This window comes from Pelophylax lessonae, assembly GCF_965119305.1.
Source record: "Pelophylax lessonae genome assembly, chromosome: 3".
Taxonomy (NCBI): Eukaryota; Metazoa; Chordata; class Amphibia; order Anura; family Ranidae; genus Pelophylax; species Pelophylax lessonae.
In genome coordinates, this window is record NC_138770.1 from 360,767,730 (window position 1) to 360,789,152 (window position 21,423).

The 21,423-nt window shown below is 43.9% G+C and overlaps 1 protein-coding gene across 1 annotated transcript in view; it reads right to left on the bottom strand.

Annotated features, from left to right (window-relative positions):
* Window positions 1-21,423, bottom strand: part of SNAP91 (synaptosome associated protein 91) — a 251,212-nt gene that overhangs the window by 147,742 nt on the left and 82,047 nt on the right. The window contains exons 4-5 of the mRNA XM_082251196.1: window positions 13,116-13,218; window positions 12,141-12,234 (exon numbers count right to left, since the gene is read on the bottom strand). Coding sequence (XP_082107322.1) covers window positions 12,141-12,234; window positions 13,116-13,218 — 197 coding nt within the window. The remainder of the gene's footprint in view (window positions 1-12,140; window positions 12,235-13,115; window positions 13,219-21,423) is intronic.

Below are 21,423 nucleotides of genomic sequence, written 5' to 3' on the forward strand. Positions count from 1 at the left end.
ACAGAGTGATATATTTCAAGCATTTCTTTCTTTTCATTTTGAGGATTATGGCTTACAGCTAGAAAAAAAACAAAATTCAGTATCTCAGAAACTTTTGTGAAAAGGTTCAATATTATAGACTCATGGTGTCACACTCTAATCAGCTAATTAACCTCAAGCCCCTGTAAAGATTTCCTGAGCCTTTTAAATGGTCTCTCAGTCTGGTTCAGTTGGTTACACAATTATGGGGGAAGACTGCTGACTTAAGAGTTGTCTAGAACAGCCTTTTTCAACCAGGGGTGCCCAGAGGGTTCTTCAGGGGTGCCTTGGCAAAATGCTTAAAATCTGATAAAAAAAATTGTACACAAGCCAGAAGGTGGATCAAGCACTGGGGTGACATTAGCTAACTGATGGGGAGAAACTGAGGGAGAAGAGAAACATTGGCATACTAGTCAGTACCGGTGAGCAAAAGAGTATTTGCTTTGGAAGAATAAATCACCTCTAATGTTGGGTGTCCTGCGTGTGTCGATGCTGCATTATGTAATACAATTAGAATCGTTTTTTACATTTTAGAATGGGGTGCCTCAAGACTGTCCATAGCTTTAAAGGGTGCCTTGAGATGGTCTATAATTTTAAAGGGTACCTCGACTGAAAAAAGGTTGAGAAACACTGGTCTAGAGACAAACATTGACACCCTCCACAAGGAGGGTAAATCACAAAAGATGAGCTAAATGCTGCCATGAAAACAATGTGGGCTTCCCTAACACCTCAGCAGTGCAACAGGCTGATCGACTCCATGCTACACCCCACTGATGCAGTAATTCATGCAAAAAGAGCCCAGACAAAGTATTGAGTGCATACGGTATAGGGGCATACTTTTCAGTAAGCCACCATTTCTGTATTAAAAAATCCTTTTTGTATTGGTCTTATGGAATATTCAAAATTTCTGATACACTGAATGCTGGGTTTACTAGCTGTAAGCCATAATAATAAAAAAGTAAAAATACCTGAAATATATCACTGTGTGTAATGATAATTTATGGGTTTTACTTTTTGAATTGAATTACTGAAAAAAATTAACTTTTTGATGATCTTCTAATTTTTTTTGAGAAGCACCCGTTTGTGTGGTTGATCACTACCTTAAATAACTGCATGTGTAATAATGGCTAGCAATTATTTCCTAATAACATACTTTCATTCATGGAAGTGTGCTGTTAATCTAAGCAATCTAAACCTGAGAGGTTTTAAGGTTTCAGACCGGTTTCAAAACTAGAGAAAAAACATCTTGAAATGCATTTTAAAGTTTTAACTAATATCTCATTCTGTCGTTATATTAACTGCTCTGTAGTATTTATAATGGGAGAGGAAGCACAGCACTGTAAACTAGTCAGGCTTTAGGGTGCATGTGTCAAACATAGCCCAACATGACATTTCACGAGGCACTCACACCTCTCCTGTAGCTGAAGCAACCCCCCCCCCCCCCTTTTCCATCTCCGCCCCATCTTGTCTCAGCAGTTGGCAGAAGAGAGGACAGAACTCCTCCGGCAGATCCTGCGTATCTCTCTGCAGTTATGGAGAGGCTTGTGTCTGCCGCCCCCCCCCCCCCCCACCGCCCACGCCTCTGACTAAGCAGTTAGCAGCAGAGAGAATGACCGAATTCCTCCTATAGATCTTGTGCCTCTGTAGCACCCCTTCATCCCCATCTCAGACCCTGCACTTTCTGCTTCCCAGCAACAGCACAAGGTAAGGGAGGTGCACTGATGTAAGGGAGAGTGGGGGACTCTTGACATTCAATTTAGGGGGTGGGGTGCTCTAGACATGCACTTATAATGAGATTACAACTCTATGCCAGCTGAAAAGGAGGGTTGCACACAGTTGGTATCATCCACAAGAAGCTTTTTTGGAGACTACTCAGACAGAACACCAAGGCAGAACCATGTTCTGTCTGAGCAGCCTCCATCTAGGTTTCTTGTGGATGATACCAGAGGTGTGTGACCATCCTTTTCAGACTTGCATAATCTGCTACAGGAGTGTGAGTAGGCTCTGAGCCGTGAGTCTTAAGATATTACTAAAACTAGTAATCAAATGCAGAAGAAAACAAATAATACGATAAAGAGTAGATACATTTATAGAATCTTATAGATGCAACCGGCACCTTTAAGACTATATAAATGTATCTACTCTTATAGTTGCGTTTGGGGGCAACTATAATGCTGATGTGGCCCGCCATAATACGGAGTTTGATACCTTCTGTTTTAGGAGCATTATACATTTTGCTGGCTTACTGAAAGAATATAGCCCATCAGTGTGTTGCAGCTCATTCAATATCCAGTCACAAGCTATGGGCAGTCCATGAACAAGTCGTATAGCTAAAAGGAAACCAGGGTTTTTTTTTTTTTTGCCATCTTTGTTTTGAGGAGAATTTCCCCTCACTTTCTGTACCATAGCCAAAACAGGAAGGGAGTAAAGATGGGCCAAACGACTCCCTGTTTGGTTCGCAGCCAAACTTATGAACATCACAAACGTTCTGAACCAAATACCAAACCCCAATAAAGTCTAGGGCACCCAAACTGGAAAAATCTATAGTGCCCATTTTGAAGGCTTATATGCAAGTAATTGCCCAGTAAATTACTTGCTTATAATGATTAAGGGGGTTCGGCATCTTCCCTGGGGGACACATATCAATAAAAAAGTTTGTATAAAAACATTTTTAAAATGAGCAGTGATTTACTGATGCTTAAAGTGAAACCATAAAAATGAGAAACAAAAATGAAAGATGATTTTAAATATAGTGCCTAGGGGGTCCCCTTAGTCTGCCTGTAATGTGGCACATCTGTAACCTGTAGCCTGCTGCAGCAATGACTACATTTTTCAAAGAAAAAAAAAAACCATTTACCATTCACGCTTTATTTTAAAACATTTTATAAACAGCTTGGGGAGCCAGTCCGTGCGATCAGCCAACAATTTTGTGCACTCGGAATAAGATTAGAAATTTGTAGGATAAATTCTGGTGTCCCTTTTTCAGACTTTGGATAGAAGTAACAAGTGTGGAAAAATTGGTCTTTGGGTGACGGTGGTGCCTTTTACCCTATAGAGGTACTCTTGATGAAAGCAATTGGCCTTGCTATCAAAAAAATGGATTTTTGTAAAATCTTACCGTAAAATCCTTTTCTCTTAGCTCATTGACAGACGTAGTCCTCGGTGATACACCACCTTCGGGTTATGTTGCCTCCACAGGAGCAGGACTAGACAGGAAATTAAAAAGCTCTGGCCACACCCTAGGGGCAGTCCCAGAGGGTATATCCTCTCTCTCTCTGCCTCAGCAAATCAGTTATGTGAAAAAGCAGTCTTTAGAGATTTTAACCCAACCCAACTCAAAAACAGAGGGGCGGGGACTACGTCTGTCAATGAGCTAAGAGAAAAGGATTTTACGGTAAGATTTTACAAAAATCCATTTTTCTCTAGCGCTCATTGACAGACGTAGTCCTCGGTGATACACCACCTTCGGGACGTCCCAGAGCAATATCACAAATGAGGGGTGGGAAAATGGAAATCAAATCCCAATCTAGAAGGCAGAAAAAAGCCCTCGAGGTAGACCACCGGTCTCCTCAAATTGCGGCCTGCAAAACCTTGCGGCCAAATGAGGCATCCGCCGATGCCGTCACATCAATTTTATAGAATTTTGTAAAGGTATGTACCGACGACCAGGTGGACGCCTTACATACCTGGACCACTGACGCCTGATGGCGAAAGGCCCAGGAAGTACTGAGCGCTCGAGTGGAGTGCGCCCTAACAGGGAACGGAGGACTCTGACCCTTAATAGAATAAGCCTGTACCACCGTTTGTCTAATCCATTTGGCAATGGTCGCGGCAGATGCAGGCAAACCCTTTCTGGGGCCATCCGTGATCACAAAAAGTGAATCCGTCTTACGGAATGATTCCGTAGCTTTCAGGTATACCCTGATTGCCCGAACCACATCTAAGGAATGCAACGCATGTTCCCGATGATGCTTGGGCTGAGGACACAAGGAAGGTAGTACAATATCTTCATTCAGATGAAAATCTGAAACCACCTTAGGAAGAAAAGATGGCTTAGGATGAAGTACTACCTTATCCCTATGAATCACTAGGTATGGGGACTGGCATGATAATGCAGCCAGTTCTGACACCCTGCGAGCAGAAGTAATAGCCACCAAGAAGGCCACCTTCTGGGATAAAGTAAGCAAGGGAATCTCCCTGATGTTTTCAAAGGGAGGTTTCTGTAGAACCGACAAAACCAAATTAAGATCCCAGGGCGGTAAGGGCGCGCGGACTGGAGGAGCCAGGTGCCGCACCCCCTGGATGAAATTCCGCACCAAGGACTTGGTAGCTAAAGGTTTCTGAAAGAAGATTGCTAATGCTGAAACTTGACCCTTGATGGTGCTCAAGGCTAGCTTCTGCTCAACCCCTTGTTGCAAAAAGGCCAATATTCGAGTCACCAAATAGGTACGTGGAGGAAATCCTAAAGATTCGCACCACGCGATATAAGTCTTCCATGTGTGATAATAGACCTTGCTGGAAGTCGCTTTCCTTGCTTTAATAAGGGTAGGAATGACTGAAGTAGACAAACCTCTGTCCTTCAGTACTTGGGTCTCAATGGCCAGGCCATTAAACCCAGCGACTGTAAAGCATGATGGTAAATTGGTCCTTGAGACCACAGACACTCCCTGAGACGAAGTACCCACGGAACGTCTGCGACTAGCATGTCCAAGTCGGCCAGGCCGGCTTGAGGAGGCCAGCCTAGAATTTCTAGGACCACTGGCGCTGATAGAATCTGAACCAGGCGTCCCTAGAGGTATCTGGCCCCGACCATCCGAGAAAGTCTGGTCGTTTTCTGTTCCCACACATTTATCAGATACCTGATTGTTATCAGGAAGGGTGATCTTTTCTGGTTGAACCTCAGGGACCGAAGTCACCCGACTAGAGGCTACTTGGCCTATCTGGTCAACCAGATCCGATTCCTGTGAGGTATAGGGACTAATCTTAGGAAAAGGTAAAGGAAAAGATCTATTCAGGGAACGGTAACTACCGCTTCCTGTAGTACTTAAATGTTGGAAGGGAAGAATCGCACCGGTAGTAGTGGTTGAAGCTCGATCTAATGTCCTGAATACCGGTGAAAACGTCCCCCCACCCTGAAACCGGGTTGGGGGCGCACCTTCAGGCTGTGTACTCCTTTGCTTCGGGTTTGGCTGGGTTGGTCCTCTGCTTGTCCGACCAGCCCTTCTTGAACCCTCCTGGAGGAGTCTTGCCTTTCCCGCTAGTACCAGCCGGGCGCCCTTTATGGGCGGTAAAGAAAGGTCCTCGCTTGTTGCGAGGTCCCTTAGCTTTAGCAGCCTGTGGCAAAAAAGTGCTCTTGCCCCCAGTGGCATCCTTGATGATTTCATCTAGGTTGGCCCCAAATAGACGATTCCCCTGAAAAGGGAGATTTGTCAAGGTCTTTTTGGAACCTAGGTCAGCTGACCAGCATTTTAACCACAGCACACGTCTGAGGATCACCGCTGACATAGATGCATGCCCTAATAAGGGAGTAGTGTCCAAGGCTGCGTCACAGATAAACTGTAGCCCTTGTATAATCTGTTCCATCAAATCAGATGTCTCCTGGGGAATATCTTTTCCCCTAAGGTCTTGGCGTACCATTTTCGCCCATTCCGTAAGTGTCTGGGAAACTAGACCAATAACAATTACTGGTCTAAATGCTGACCCTATCAGAGAGAAGATGGTGCGGGACTCTGCTTCCATCTTTCGATCCACCGGATCCTTAAAGGACGAAGTGTCCTCCACTGGGATAACCGTGGCTTTATTCAGCCTGGAAATAGGTGGATCCACCACTGGTGGTACCGTCCATTTCTTAATGATGGATTCCTCAAACGGATAGCGTCTAGCAATACGCTTGGAACGTTTAGAATGCTCCCATTCTCCTTTAATCTGATTACCGAAACATTTGGGTACAGGAAAAACCTTCACCGTTTTGATGGGCTTATTAGTACCAAAAGGAATCTCTGTTTCAGTTGCCTCTGCCGGTAAAGCCTCAAGTTTTAAGGTTTCCTGCACTGCCACAACTAGTGCGTCCACCAATGCTTCTTCCTGAATTATAGCAGGAGAAGAAGCGTCCTCCTCACTGTCTGAGGGGGCTTTACCTGGGATAACAGCCTTTGCAGAGGAACCTGCAACTGCAGTGACCATCTCTGAATCAGAGTCAGAGGTGTCAGATAGTATAGGGGTAGGCGGGGGTCGCTTCCTTGACCCCCGTCCCTGACAGGCCGCCTCCACCCGAGCCACCATAGACTCCAAAATTGCTGTAAATGACTCTACACTCTGTGCACTCCTCTGCTCCCTCTGTGGAGTTGGGATCAGTTCTGAGACTTTTCCCTTTTAAAACGGTGGTCAAGGAGTGTTGCCAACCATAGTGATCCTTCTTGATCCACGTGAAGCAGACTCCTTGGGGTCACTGGGGATTACAGTATCTGGAACTGCCTCCTCCCAGTCACCTACTACTCCCAAGAGTTCTGGGGGTGGAAAAACCATCAGTTTTGAGGCATTGAAGCAGAGCAAGACATACGTCAACCCTAGACAGAATCCTCCTACTCCTTATCCCTTGTGTTTTCTGTGGCTTAGGAAGAATGGTGTGTGCTTAAAGCAGGCCTTGAGAGGAATGGAAGTCCTCTTCTTCCTCCCGCTTCTCTGCCTCGAGTGCCACACAGAGTCTGCTCCAGTAGTAATACAACAGGGAACAGGTCACTAATGCATCCATTGTCACAGCTCACCATCCTTGTGGCCTCCACAAATGGTGACAGTACAGTGCATGCATCCGTTGTGCCATACTCACACAGGTACTCATTGGCGGCCCTCTGCTGCATGTGCAGCTGGTCCAGCATTGCCAAAGTCGAGTTCCAGCTGGTGGGCACACACAAATTAGGTTTATGGGTAGGTGGAATTCCCGCTGAATTTCAGCCAACCGAGCACTGACTGCATATGACTGCCTAAAATGGTTACAGACTCTTCTGGCCTGGTTTAGCAGATCTTCCAACCCTGGGTACCCATTTAAGAAATGCTGCACTACCAAATTGAGGACATGTGCCAGGCAAGGCACATGTCAACTTTCCCTGCATTAGGGCGGACAGGAGGTTTGTGCCATTATCACACACCACCATTCCTGGCTCCAGCTGGTGTGGCGTGGACCACCTATGGGCCTATTCCTGAAGAGCTGCAAGAATTTCTGCTCTGGTGCGGCTCCTGTCCTCTATTCACACCAGCTGAAGCACTGCATGGCATCTTTAAGGCCGATTCATAGCCCCTTTAACCCTTAGGGGGTACTTGTGGTTCATAGGACAATTCAGCAAAGAAGGGCATGGAAGAAGGGGTAGAGCTGACAAATCACGCATCACCACCACTAGCTGTGTGGAGACATGATGGCACAACAAGCTGCAGCACTGAGCCCTGTCCTGCATCCTTCCCAGTTGGAAGCTGAGTTATCTAGTGAGCTGTGATTTAAATATATTGTCCCTGACCATGCTAGCTGGACCACATGTCAGCACTAATGTGGATATTGCGGCTGACTGCCTTGCCCATATTTTTATAGTGTGGGGTGGGACTAAGAGCAATGAGCCATGATTGGATAGAGTCTTTCTCCAATCATAGCTCTAACAGTGCTCTTTGCCCTGACTGGGCAAAGCTTTCATAGCTTCAGCAAATCAGGGCTTACAATGCACTGTGCCGTGGCAAATGGTTGAATGCCCTAATAATTCGGGTGGGCGAACAGCCAATGTTTGGCCAGAACTCGTGCTCGGTTCCAACCATTTGACCAACTCTAGAAGGGGAAATCCATTGTTGTCACCAGAATTAATGACCCCATTGGAAGATTTCCGCTCTTCTTCTGGTCCAGAGACAACCTATTTAGAATATCCTTTCACTTTTGGTTATAACCGTATATAACACAAACAGAGGGTGAGCACAGACAGCAATAAAAACCTGACTGATGTTCTAATCCCGTACACAAACCAAAATTAAAAATAAAATAAAAAAAGTATTGCCTTTAGTTCTACTTTAATTACAGCAGAAGACAAGTTCAGGGACCTGGCTGTGCTGTCTGGTAGGGATGACTGGTTTAAAAACTTGGCTGAACAGAATTTTTGGAAAGTACAATAGTTCAGACATATGTGAATTAAGCATTTATCTAAATTTCTGCTTTAGTACACCCAAAACATTTGCATCTATGGGATCCATAGTCACCTTGAACAGAGGAATAGGCTAACTTTCTGAAAAAGCAAAGTGCTCCTACAGAAGTGAAGGGGGTAGATGTAAAGAAGTTTCAGTAGGAGTTGGAGTTTGTAGAACAGATTCTAGTGAAGAAAAAACTCTGCACTGGCATATGGTCCAGCTATAACAGTGCTACAACAATGCCGCTGTGTGTAGTACACAAGGTAACAAGTAACCGCACAGGTAGTCCCCTCAGTCTATGCCGAGCAATCAAAGTTTAGGAAACACTATTTCACTATTTTGTCACAACTGGCACAGATTCTTATCTCAATGTAATGTTCTGTAAGTAGTTCTTAGCTGTTAAAAGTAGCAAAGCATAACAGCAAGAGGTCAGAGCTTTAAACCCCATCTTGATTTGGCTGACATCTTTCATAATCATGGGATTACCCATAATCTGCATTAAAACCATTTTAATTGGCAAAAAAAAAAAAAAACACAACACATACTAACCAGATGCAAGTCAGAAATAGTTTAGCTGTTTTGTTAATTTTTACAGCTCTGCAGTTTTCTGCAATCTCTGTAGTTATTTCTAGAGCCTTGTTCTCCAGTGAAAAGAGAAAGCCCCAGACAAAAAAAAAAAAAAAAAAAACTGTTCCAACAAATTTCTCTAGATTACTGGCCTATAGCATAAAATTGGATGTGGCTATTATCCCGGAATGCAATTTAGACATGTAAGGTTGTGTGCGTTATACACTCTTATGCTGAATTTACTTCAATAAACATAAGTATCCACAAACATGCTAAACATACCTCTTAGGTTTCATTCACACTTATACTCCTGCATTTAGAAAAGCTATCTGAGAAGTATACTTTTTTTTGTTGCTTCCCAGATTACATTTTTCTGGGAATTCGATATTCCTCATTTAAAAACAGATTTAAGTTTAGTACACATTAAAAGAAAATCAGACAGACAATCATTTGTTTTTTTTTCCCCAAATGTTAACACCATGCTGAAAAAGGAGAATGCCACTAACCAGGCATGCTGTTACGAAGTTATGTAGCGATTATAAAACTTTTTTTGTTTTTAAAACTAAAACGAAAAATTTCATACTTCCCTGCTCTGTGTAATGGTTTTGCACTGCTGCGGATCAGGAAGCTTTCTTGCTTTACTTTCTTTAACCATCTCACTGTGTATAGAACACCTGTCCTCAATAAGTGCGCCAACATCTCCAAAGGCCCCAGCAGCCGTCAGAAGGCTGATTTTTTATAATATATATATATATTTACTTGTTTCTTAGCACAATCATTCTCCATCTATCTCTGCATAACTGATTAACTGCTGAAGGCCTAGCTCCCTCATTCCAGGTGCTAACAGGCAGCCTAGCCCTTAAACTCTATGGTTACAAACTTCTGTTTGCCTGTTACTGCACATACGGTGAGGGAAGTTACAGTTTATGCTTACAGGGTTAAGATCTGGTTTAGCTTCTGCCAAAAATCTGGCACAACCCCCCCCCCCCCCCCAATCGTCTTCAAAGAAAAAAACAAAAAAGTTACCATTTAAAGCCCACTATGGGGCGCCAGACCTATTTCTGGCTATTGGGGGGGGGGGGGGGGGGTTGGCATCCCATGTGGTGCCAGGCAGAGGCACTGATTGGCGGCCATTCTGGGTGTCACCGGGGGGCAGAGCAATGCGCCCCGACACTCCCCACTAGTCCTGTCCTGGCTGTGATTGGTCCAGACTCCAGCCTGGACCAATCATGCAGGACATCCCGGTGACATCGACGTGGGGGCGGTGCGTGTGTCAGTCACCTTCCCGCCCACCGCCAGAGTGAGGAGGAGCAGCGGCGTGCGTGGTCGTCTCTCCAGTCTTCAGCAGCACACAGCAGTCGGTCCGGTCTGGTCGAGTGAGTCTGCCAGTGCCTCCATCTCTCTCCTCTCACCCAGCCCCAGGGCAGCCAGCGCTCAGGGCCATCAGGGGGGTACAGGCAGGACCCGCTGTTATTCATTTCACCAGCAGCATGCCGCCGCTATCTCACTATCTCCTGTGCCATGACCTGTGACATGACCTGTGCCATGCCTATACCATCATCTGTGCCATACCTGTACCATGACCTGTGACATGCCTATACCATCACCTGTGCCATGACCTCAATGTCATGCAATTTTTACCGCGAAGCAAGACCCATTACATTTCTCTCTTTGCGCCCCCTCCAAAAATTTTGAGCACCAGCCGCCACTGCACAACAGTATCGTGCTTGTGATGCAATAGTATATCTTACTTTGTTATATCCCCTTTTTATTCTGCTTCTCAAATGACTAAATACACAATTACTAAAGAGTCTCGAGTAGTTCTAAAGGCATTCTATGTATTAAGGTAAAAAACCTTACAGCCCGCACTTATACTTACTTCGAGCCTCATCTCGATCCAGCTATGTGCATGAGAGCAGCGGGTCTCTCTCTCCTCATTGGCTCTCACAGCCAAAAAAAAAAAAAAACCACACACCTTTAGAAGCACTTTAATTTCAGGATGACCCTAAAGTGTGGTGGACTTGCTAATCCATGGTAGCCAAATTGGTGTAACCTGGGGTGTCAGAGGGGCCAAGGTCTTCATCCAAGTCAAAGACCAGATGACCCAACACTATTTGCAGCTTCTGAAGAGGCAGTACTACCCATTGATGGTATGGATATTCTGGAACGGCACAGGAATCTTCCCACGCAGTTAGCTTGGTTCCAGCGTAGAATTGGAAAGGAAGTAATTTGCATGTGACCCTTCTAAATCATAGTAATAATAATTGAGTAATATAATAATCATAGCACTTATTTGTAGTCCAAACGTGAATCTGTACACTAGTAATACAAATAACGCTTTTAGGTTTACAAAATTTTTTTTGCCATAATATTTAGGGTCATGAATACCATGCACCCCCCCTACTAACTTAAGATACCCAATCTCTAAATAATTAATGCATCCAATATGTGCTTTACCACCATGCTCTGATGGATGTGCCCTCACCTTGAATCTTGGACCCCCACTACTTAAAAAACAGGAGGTCAAACAGCTCTTGATTACAATAAAAATGCTCTCCAAGTACTCCTTTTAGGGCGGTTAGCCAGTTTTTCCACAGTATAAGTCTTGACTTTAGTTGTGGGATATACTTTTTTTGTGTCTGTCATAGTACCACTTAAGGACCAAGCCAATTTCTGACATTTGTTGTTTAAGAGTTAAAAATCAGTATTGTAATTTATATATTTTTTTTTTTTTTTAGCAAAAACTCTGAAGAATAAAATGGCTTTCATTGCAATATTTTAAGTCACAAGGTATTTGCACGCACTATCTTTTTGTATATTGTGAAAGGCCAAGTAAATCTATACCCAACATGTTCCGATTTAAAATTGTGAATATTGAGATAAAAAAATCTCTATAGGCGACACTTTAAAATTATTTTACAGTTACCAGTTTAGAGTTAGAGGAGGTTGTTTGTTAGATTATTGCTCTCGCTCTGACTATCACGGAATTATCTCACATGTGATTTGAACACTGTTACGTACATCCCCTTTCGCTCCTTGTGATAATGGCCGAGCATCACCCTGGTGCAACCACTTCCTCAAAATGGCGCAACTGGTACGCCGTTTTGAGGGAAATGGTTAATAGCATTAATCCTGCTGCTATATGTGATGGTTACCGACTAACTGGTAAAACCTTTAATTTTCTATTGCCATAGTCCATACTTTCACACAATTTTATGGTGTTTAGAAAAATCTGAACAGGCCACAAATGTCAGGGATTCTGGTCAGCGTAATTATATTTAATAATTTATTTCATATTGGAGGCACTGTCATATTGATTAAACAATCGATTTCGCTGACTTAATAGTTCAAATTTCCTGACCCAATTCAGCTTTAATTCATAGGTATGTTCCACTTACGTCAAATTCCAGCAAAGCATCAATCTGTCCTTGTAGTATAGGCATGCCCTTTAGTAGCTTTTCTGGTACCATGGTCCTCATCACCCCTTCAGCTCTGAAACAAGACGGAGCATAGATGAGAAATCGCTAAAGCACATTTTTTTTTTTTTTTTTAATAGCTGCCTTGAAACAAAATCTCACTGCAATTTTTTTTTAAATTACGCTAATTCATGGGTAACTTTCTCTCCTCTACACAGAACTTATATAAGCAGGTCTGAGTCATAAATATAAAATGAAACCCTGCATTCTTTGCTTACTTAGAAACACAAGTTCGCTCTTTAATTACTAGATGACATTGTAAATAAAAAAAAAATTTCCCAATTAGCTGCATCAGTAGATAAAATACTATCCAGACAAAAGTCATGACATGCCTCTCAAATTAACATTCTGTTTTTTGGGGTTAGTTGGTGCAATCCCAAAATGTGAATACTGAGGCTGATCTCAAAAAGAGATGTGTAAAGCATTTTTTCACATTACACATTGTTTTTCTTCATAGTTCTAGGTAAGTATCTTGAGCCTGGCATGTCATAGGTTATGGTTCACAGACCTATCTTACTCTGCACCCTCAAGAGCTCTGACAGCTGCTAAAAAGTGGGAATGTATTTTCCATTACATCTGAGTTTTCTCAAATATTACATTAATAGCTTAGCTGTGCAGTGGGTTTTCCAGCTTCAGAAAATCTTATGCTGCCAGATGACAAGCTAGAAACCAGGAGCAAGCCAAGTCTGCAGGTAATAACAAACTGCTTCCTGATGTAGCATTCATACTGGTTCCCAATTATCCAAATTACCATATACATCATAATATAGTTTTTTCCCAATTTTGAAATTATTGCAAACAACTCCCTTTGAAAAGAATTATCATAAAAAAAAAATGTTTTTTGCATGTGAAACTAGAGTTGGCAAGACATTCTGAAAAACAAAGAAATAATCCTACCCCTTTTTTACTCTGGCAAAGTCAAATGCCATCTGTCTGTAGGAGAAGGCTTTTTCATTGAGATATCTACTGTAGCGCCTAATGAATGTTGACATGTCATAACCTGGAGGAAGAAACAAAAAGACTGATAATGTATTGAATTATTCACAACTCATTCTTTGAGGAATCTAGCAAAACAAACTGTTGGACAAATCCGAATATGCCCAGCAAAGCTTAACATTTCCAATATATTTTGATAAATGTTTATTTTATGTGACTTTTTGGATATTTGTGTATCCAGCACTATAATGGAATGTGATTTGGCACAACAAGATATGTACACTAAAGGCGAGTTGCTCATCACATGCACTACTGCAACATTTTTAGAAAAAAAAAAAAAATGAACAGGGTGCAGTGATGAATTTATTTTTCTAACAATGTCAGGTAGGTAGGGGCTTCTGAAAGGTGTCAGAAAACTCGCTGTAGCTTAGCGCCATCCTGTCAGGGTAGAATTATAGGAGTTGCTATTGGTGAACTGTATTGAAATATAAAAATGTCATGACTTTGCTACTTTGAAAAAGTACAAATTTGAACTTCCATAATCTGCCCTTACAGTTTCCCAGTGCTCTACAATAACAGACCCTTCTTAAGTCCTTGCACAAACTTGTAATGCTGAGAAGAGGGAGCAAGTCAGACCATGCGTGTTACTGCTGATTACCGAGTGCATCGGGTCACGCTCTGGTGCCTACCGTACTGCAAAGTCCTATTTTGACTCAAAAAATGCTTACGCTAGTTCCGCGCAATACTTATTGTGGTGCTATACAGATGAAAAAAAAGCTGCTACCTCCACTGAAAACAACCTCCAGAGAGGCGTTTGGTAATAAACGTGTGTAGTGGGTGTGGTGCGGCTTTACAGTATCGATTAAGGTCTTATTCTTTAGTGTGCATGTTAAAACTCCTACTGCTACCTATAAACTGCTCAGTGTCCTGATGTTGTGTGCATACTAATACAGTTGCTGAATGGTTTCCAAAAATACAATTATAAAATTATGTACCAAGTGACTAGTGCCTAATACAAATCGTATCTAATCAATTATATAAAAACACAGAATCATTAATCATATACAAAAATGTATCTCAGAAGAACAGTTGTATACACAAGCTTGATTGCTTTCAAATAAGCCCTTTCTGAAACTAATAAGTCCTATTTCAGACTGTTGGTTTTCCCATTTAAAGTGTTTCTAAACTCAACATTTTTTTTTTTTTTTTTTAAACCTTAAAGCATTCTGTACATTACAAAAGGTAAAAAAAAAAAACATAACACCTTCCTTTACCTGTTCCTCTCATGCCTCCATACCTAAACACTTGAGTCCTCTCACAGTCCAGTGCTGCCCCTGCCTACATTGTTGCTCCCTGTTTATGGACCTCCACTCTTCTCACAGGACACACTAAGAGCAGTGGGAACCATAGGTTCCTGCTGCGGTCAATCAGATCCTGTGAAGGAGGAGCAGAGAGAATGGCCAAGCCATGCTGTGTGTCCGTGTACTAAAAAACATACTATATTAATGCGTTAGACTGGCCAGACTCCTTGATATTTCCCCCAGAGACAGCCTAATTTATACATGCACAAGTATGCAAATGGATACCAGATACAAACATACTAAAGGTAAAGATGCCCTGGATGTTAAAAGATATATACGATTTTGGTCACAGGCTCTCTATTTTGTTCTACTTCATATTTTGAATATGCCCTTGGTAGTCTCCATTGAGAAGGAATTTGGCTATACATACACTTTAACCACTTGCTGACTGCTCACAGTAATCCTACTGCAGCAGTGCGGCTCTCCTGGGTCCAGCGACGTAGTTCATGTGATTCCAGTGGCACGCGGAGTCCGGCCGGGAGAGGAGAGGTGGCGATTGCCGCCTTCCTCCCCCCAATCGTCGTGGAAACGGTTAGAAGACCCACCTGCTTATGTAAACAAAGCAGGCGCGTCTTCTCAGTGACAGACAGGAGGAGATCACAAGGATCCAGCATAGCTGAACCTGCGATCTCAGTGTCTATCACAGAACCTCCGCCCCCCCCACACACGTCAGTAAGCATGAGGCATACATTTACCCCTTAATCACCAACAGTGTCAACCCCTTTCCTGCCAGTGTCATTGTTACAGTAACAGTGCATATTTTTAGCTCTGATTACTGTAGTAATGTCACTTGTCCCCCAAAAAGTGTCAAAAATGTCAGTTAGGGGTCCGATCTGTCCTCCACAATAGCGCAGTCCCACAAAAAAAAAAAAAAACACACACAATAAAAAAAAAAAAAAAACAATCTGTCCCGTAGTTAGTAAACATGATAACTTTTGCACAAACCAATCAAAATACACTTTTTTTTTAACCAAAAATATGTAGCAGAAAACAAATTGGCCTAAAATGTTAAAGAAAGAGAATGTCATAGCAGAATGTGAAAAATATTTTTTTATTTTTTTTCAAAAATTGTCGCTCTTTTTTTTGTTTATAGCGCAAAAAATTAAAATCCCACAGGTGATCAAATACCACAAAAAGAAAGCTCTATTTGTGGGAATAAAAGGACATCAATTTAGTTTGGGTACAGCGTCGCATGACCATGAAATTGTCCATTAAAATAATGCAGTGCCGAATTGCAAAATAGGGCCTCATCATTAAAGGGGCAAATCCTTCCGGTCTTAAAGTGGTTCAAGTATACACAAGAACTTCAAAGATTTAATTTCTTGTTCTGGTGACAACTTTAAAGCTTTGGCTTTGACATCACTTTTTTGGCGACAGTGGTTTCCAGAACAAATAGGGTGAATATCTCCAGGACATAGTCACTGATTTAAAAAAAAAAAAAAAAACAAACGTCAGCAGTTTTACTCTTTTCTTACTTTATCCAAAAGTTAAAATAACTAGACATTACATCCTATTTACAAAAGTTACCATTATTACCCGATGCCATAAAACCACACTTTTCTAAAGAATCCTGGGATTTCAAATTAATGTGATCTTACAGCTGAACGTTGGAAAATAAAATCTTGCAGTGGCACTCCCCCTCACTGCCCCTTTGTAATCGGGGTACTGCAGATACATATGGTATCTGCAGTACACCCGATTACAAAAAGGACCTCAAGAAGCTCATCCCCCCTCTGTGTGTAGGACGACCGTGACTGCGATTCTGCAGCACATTATGTGAGTTCCCAAACCTCTTTGCTCGCAAAAAACGCATTTTTTTTTTCATTAGTATTTTTCTGACCAAATCACAACCCAACAAATTCACAAAACAAATGCATTCTCAATTACAGTACCCCAACCAAGAAAAGGACCTCAAGAAGCTCCCCCACTAGTGTGGAGCTCCACTGTGACTGCGATTCTGCAGCACACACTGAGTTCCCCAAACTTACTTCAAGCTTATTATTTGAAACATCACTTCCTTTTTTCTAACCATAAAACTATTCATTCACATATACCTTCCAGGCCGCATCCAAGGGTTCCTGTTGCGAGTTTTAAGAGACATAAGGAAGCACACATGAACAGGCAAAAGAATGTATGTATTCTATATAAACAGACTATTACCTAAATTAACATGGTATTTACAGCCAATAATTGATATAGTTATCACTACTTTTATAGACTTGGTGATAAAATCCTTGAGAAAGGCTATAACTCAGCCGAAACGCGCCAGATACTTACCGGATGACCTCTGTGACTATCTTTTCAAGCCCCCAGCATGGAAAAAAATGGATTTTTGTAAAATCTTACCGTAAAATCCTTTACTCTTAGCTCATTGACAGACGTAGTCCTCGGTGATACAGCACCTTCGGGTTATGTTGCCTCCACAGGAGTAGGACTAGACAGGAAATAAAATGCTCTGGCCACACCCTAGGGGCAGTCCCCGAGGGTATATCCTCTCTCTCTCTCTCTGCCCCAGCAAAACAGTTATGTCACAAAAGCAGTGTTTAGAGAATTTAACCCAACCCAACTCAAAAACAGAGGGGCGGGTACTACGTCTGTCAATGAGCTAAGAGAAAAGGATTTTACGGTAAGATTTTACAAAAATCCATTTTTCTCTAGCGCTCATTGACAGACGTAGTCCTCGGTGATACAGCACCTTCGGGACGTCCCAGAGCAGTATCACAAATGAGGGGTGGGAAAATGGAAATCAAATCCAAATCTAGAAGGCCCAACCGGTGCCAACTAGAAGTTTACAATGCTCATCCTTAATGATGAGACTCAACAAAAAAATTTTCAAACAGAAAAAAACCCTCGAGGTAGACCACCGGTCTCCTCAAATTGCGGCCTGCAAAACCTTGCGGCCAAATGAGGCATCCGCCAATGCCATCACATCAATTTTATAAAATTTTGTAAAGGTATGTACCGACGACCAGGTGGCCGCCTTACATACCTGGACCACTGACGCCTGATGGCGAAAGGCCCAGGAAGTACTGAGCGCTCGAGTGGAGTGCGCCCTAACAGGGAACGGAGGACTCTGACCCTTAATAGAATAAGCCTGTACCACCGTCTGTCTAATCCATTTGGCAATAGTCGCGGCAGATGCAGGCAACCCCTTTCTGGGGCCATCCGTGATCACAAAAAGTGAATCCGTCTTACGGAACGATTCCGTAGCCTTCAGGTATACCCTGATTGCCCGAACCACATCCAAGGAATGCAACGCATGTTCCCGATGATGATTGGGCTGAGGACACAAGGAAGGTAGTACAATATCTTCATTCAGATGAAAATCTGAAACCACCTTAGGAAGAAAGAATGGCTTAGGATGAAGTACTACCTTATCCCTATGAATCACCAAGTATGGGCACTGGCATGATAAAGCAGCCAGTTCTGACACCCTGCGTGCAGAAGTGATAGCCACCAAGAAGGCCACCTTCTGGGATAAAGTAAGCAAGGGAATCTCCCTGATGTTTTCAAAAGGAGGTTTCTGTAGCACCGACAAAACCAAATTAAGATCCCAGGGCGGTAAGGGCGCGCGGACTGGTGGAGCCAGGTGCCGCACCCCCTGGATGAAATTCCGCACCAAGGACTTGGTAGCTAAAGGTTTCTGAAAGAAGATAGCTAATGCTGAAACTTGACCCTTGATGGTGCTCAAGGCTAGCTTCTGCTCAACCCCTTTTTGCAAAAAGGCCAATATTCGAGTCACCGAATAGGTACGTGGAGGAAATCCTAAAGATTCGCACCACGCGATATAAGTCTTCCATGTGTGATAATAGACTGCTGGAAGTCGCTTTCCTTGCTTTAATAAGGGTAGGAATGACTGAAGCTGACAACCCTCTGTCCTTCAGTACTTGGGTCTCAATGGCCAGGCCATTAAAACCAGCGACTGTAAAGCACAATGGTAGATTGGTCCTCGAGACCGCAGATACTCCCTGAGACGCAGTTCCCACGGAACGTCCGCGACTAGCAAGTCCAAGTCGGCCAGGCCGGCTTGGCGAGGCCAGCCTAGAATTTCTAGGACCACTGGCACTGACGGGTTTTGAACCAGGCGTCCCTAGAGCTATCTGGCCCCGACCATCCGAGAAAGTCTGGTCGTTTTCTGTTCCCACACATTTATCCGACACCTGATTCCTATCAGGAACGGTGATCTCTCCTGGTTGAATCTCAGGGACCGAAGTCACCCGGCTAGAGGCTTCTTGGTCTGTCTGGTCAACCAGATCCGATTCCTGTGGGGAATTGAGACTAATCTTAGGAAAAGGTAAAGAAAAAGATCTGTTCAGGGAACGGTGACTACCGCTCCCTGTAGCACTTAAATTTTGTAAGGGAAGAATCGCACCGGTAGTAGTAGTCGATGCTCGATCTAATGTCCTGAATACCGGTGAAAACGTCCCCCCACCCTCAAACCGGGTGGGGGCGCACCTTCAGGCTGTGTAATCCTTTGCTTCGGGTTTGGCTGAGTCGGTCCTCTGTTTGTCCGACCAGCCTTTCTTGAACCCTCCTGGAGGAGTCTTGCCTGTCCCGCTTGTTCCAGCCGGGCGTGCGAACCCTTTATGGGTGGTAAAGAAAGGTCCTCGCTTGTTGCGAGGTCCCTTAGCTTTAGCAGCCTGTGGCAAGAAAGTGCTCTTGCCCCCAGTGGCATCTTTAATGATTTCATCTAGGGTGGCCCCAAATAGGCGATTCCCCTGAAAAGGGAGATTCGTCAAGGTCTTTTTGGAACCTAGGTCAGCTGACCAGCATTTTAACCACAGCACACGTCTGAGGATTACCGCTGACATAGATGCATGCCCTAATAGGGGAGTAGTATCCAAGGCTGCGTCACAGACAAACTGTAGCCCTTGTATAATCTGTTCCATCAAATCAGATGTTCCCTGGGGAATATCTTTTCCCCTAAGGTCTTGGCGTACCAATCTCGCCCATTCCGTTAGTGTCTGGGAAACTAGACCAATAACAATTACTGGTCTAAATGCTGACCCTATCAGGGAGAAGATAGTACGGGACTCTGCTTCCATCTTTCGATCCACCGGATCCTTAAAGGACGAAGTGTCCTCCACTGGGATAACCGTGGCTTTATTCAGCCTGGAAATAGGTGGATCCACCACTGGTGGTACCGTCCATTTCTTAATGAGGGATTCCTCAAACGGATAGCGTCTAGCAATACGTTTGGAAATAGTAAAGGTACGCTTAGAATGCTCCCATTCTCCTTTCATTTTATTACCAAAACACTTGGGTACAGGAAAAACCTTCACCGTTTTGATGGGCTTGTTAGTACCAAAGGGAACCTCTGTTTCAGTTGCCTCTGCCGGTAAAACCTCAAGTCTTAAGGTTTCCCGCACCGCCACAACTAGTGCGTCCACCAATGCTTCTTCCTGAATTATGGCAGAAGAATGAACGTCCTCCTCACTGTCTGAGGGAGCTTTACCTGAGATAACAGCCCTTGCAGAGGGACCTGCAGCTGCAGTGACCATCTCTGAATCTGAGTCAGAGGTGTCAGATAATATAGGGGTAGGCGGGGGTCGCTTTCTTGACCCCCGTCCCTGACAGGCCGCCTCCACCCGAGCCATCATAGACTCCAAAACTGCTGTAAATGCATCCATACTCTGTGCACCGGCGGGTCCCGTGGCCCCCTCGAGGGAAACAGGTGGGGGTACTTGTGTGGCAGGGTCCATGATTATTCCAGTAACTACCTGGAAACTTCAATACAAACTTAAATAAAAAACTTTTGGAGTCACCTCAAACATGGCCGCCCCATGCTGCAGACACGAGGCTACGCCAAAATGGCGGCCTCGTGCGATCTACGGCGGTCTGTACAGCATAGCGGCGTCCTGCAGAGTAACTAGGCATCGCAAAATCTCTCTCTCATGGAGATCAGCTTGACCGGCGGTACCGAACCCTGGCGGAACCGCATGGCCGTCGGGAGACCTGCTTCAGCTGGAGGAATGACCTGGCAAGCCGCATACCTGTCCTGTGACTTCTGACAGGTAGGATACTTCTAGTAACACAGTAAGATTCCAGTGCTGCCCCATATTACAATCATTTAAACATACTTTGTAATTAGATTGTCAGCTCCCAAACCAAGCCTGCTGGCTTTTTGTACACAAAAATCACACTCAATTAGGGGGATCTGTGACATGTTATAGGATAGAGGGGAACCCATCCTTACCATTACAGAGAGGGGCCCGCGTTCACCACAAGACCCGTCAGGGGGAAAAGGGGAACATTCTACTCACCATACTGGAACCAGGCGGGCGCCAACTCCTGACAGTACCCCTCTCCACCGAAGTTGGAGGGCTGTCGACCAATACGGACGCCGTGACTCATGGTCCTTGGCGTTTCAGCGAGACATTTAACTCGCAGGGTCAGTCCCTCCAGTGGGACTATGTCGCGGCCGACCCAGCGCGGAGCTATGGCCTGCACGCGCTCGTAGGCTGAACTGGGGTGACCACTGGATCTCAACATCCCGCCCGTCGCCCAGTTCAGCTTTCTTGCTTGAAGATCTCACAGGAACACTGGAGAAAAAAAGCTGTCTAAAAAATATTTTCTAAGAAAAAAATCCTGCCAGGACCGAAGATCCCAGCAAGGTATCTAGGTCCTTACTCCTGACTAGACAGAAAAAAACTGATGCCTTGTAGCAGAGAGAGGGAGGATATACCCTCAGGGACTGCCCCTAAGGTGGAGCCAGAACGTTTTTTCTTTCTGCCTAGTCCTGCTCCTGCGGAGACAACATAACCCAGTTCTTGTGAATCAAGAAGACTACGTCTGTCAATGAGCGACAGAGAAAACTGATTTGCTGGGGCAGAGAGAGAGGATATACCCTCGGGGACTGCCCCTAGGGTGTGGCCAGAGCATTTTATTTCCTATCTAGTCCTACTCCT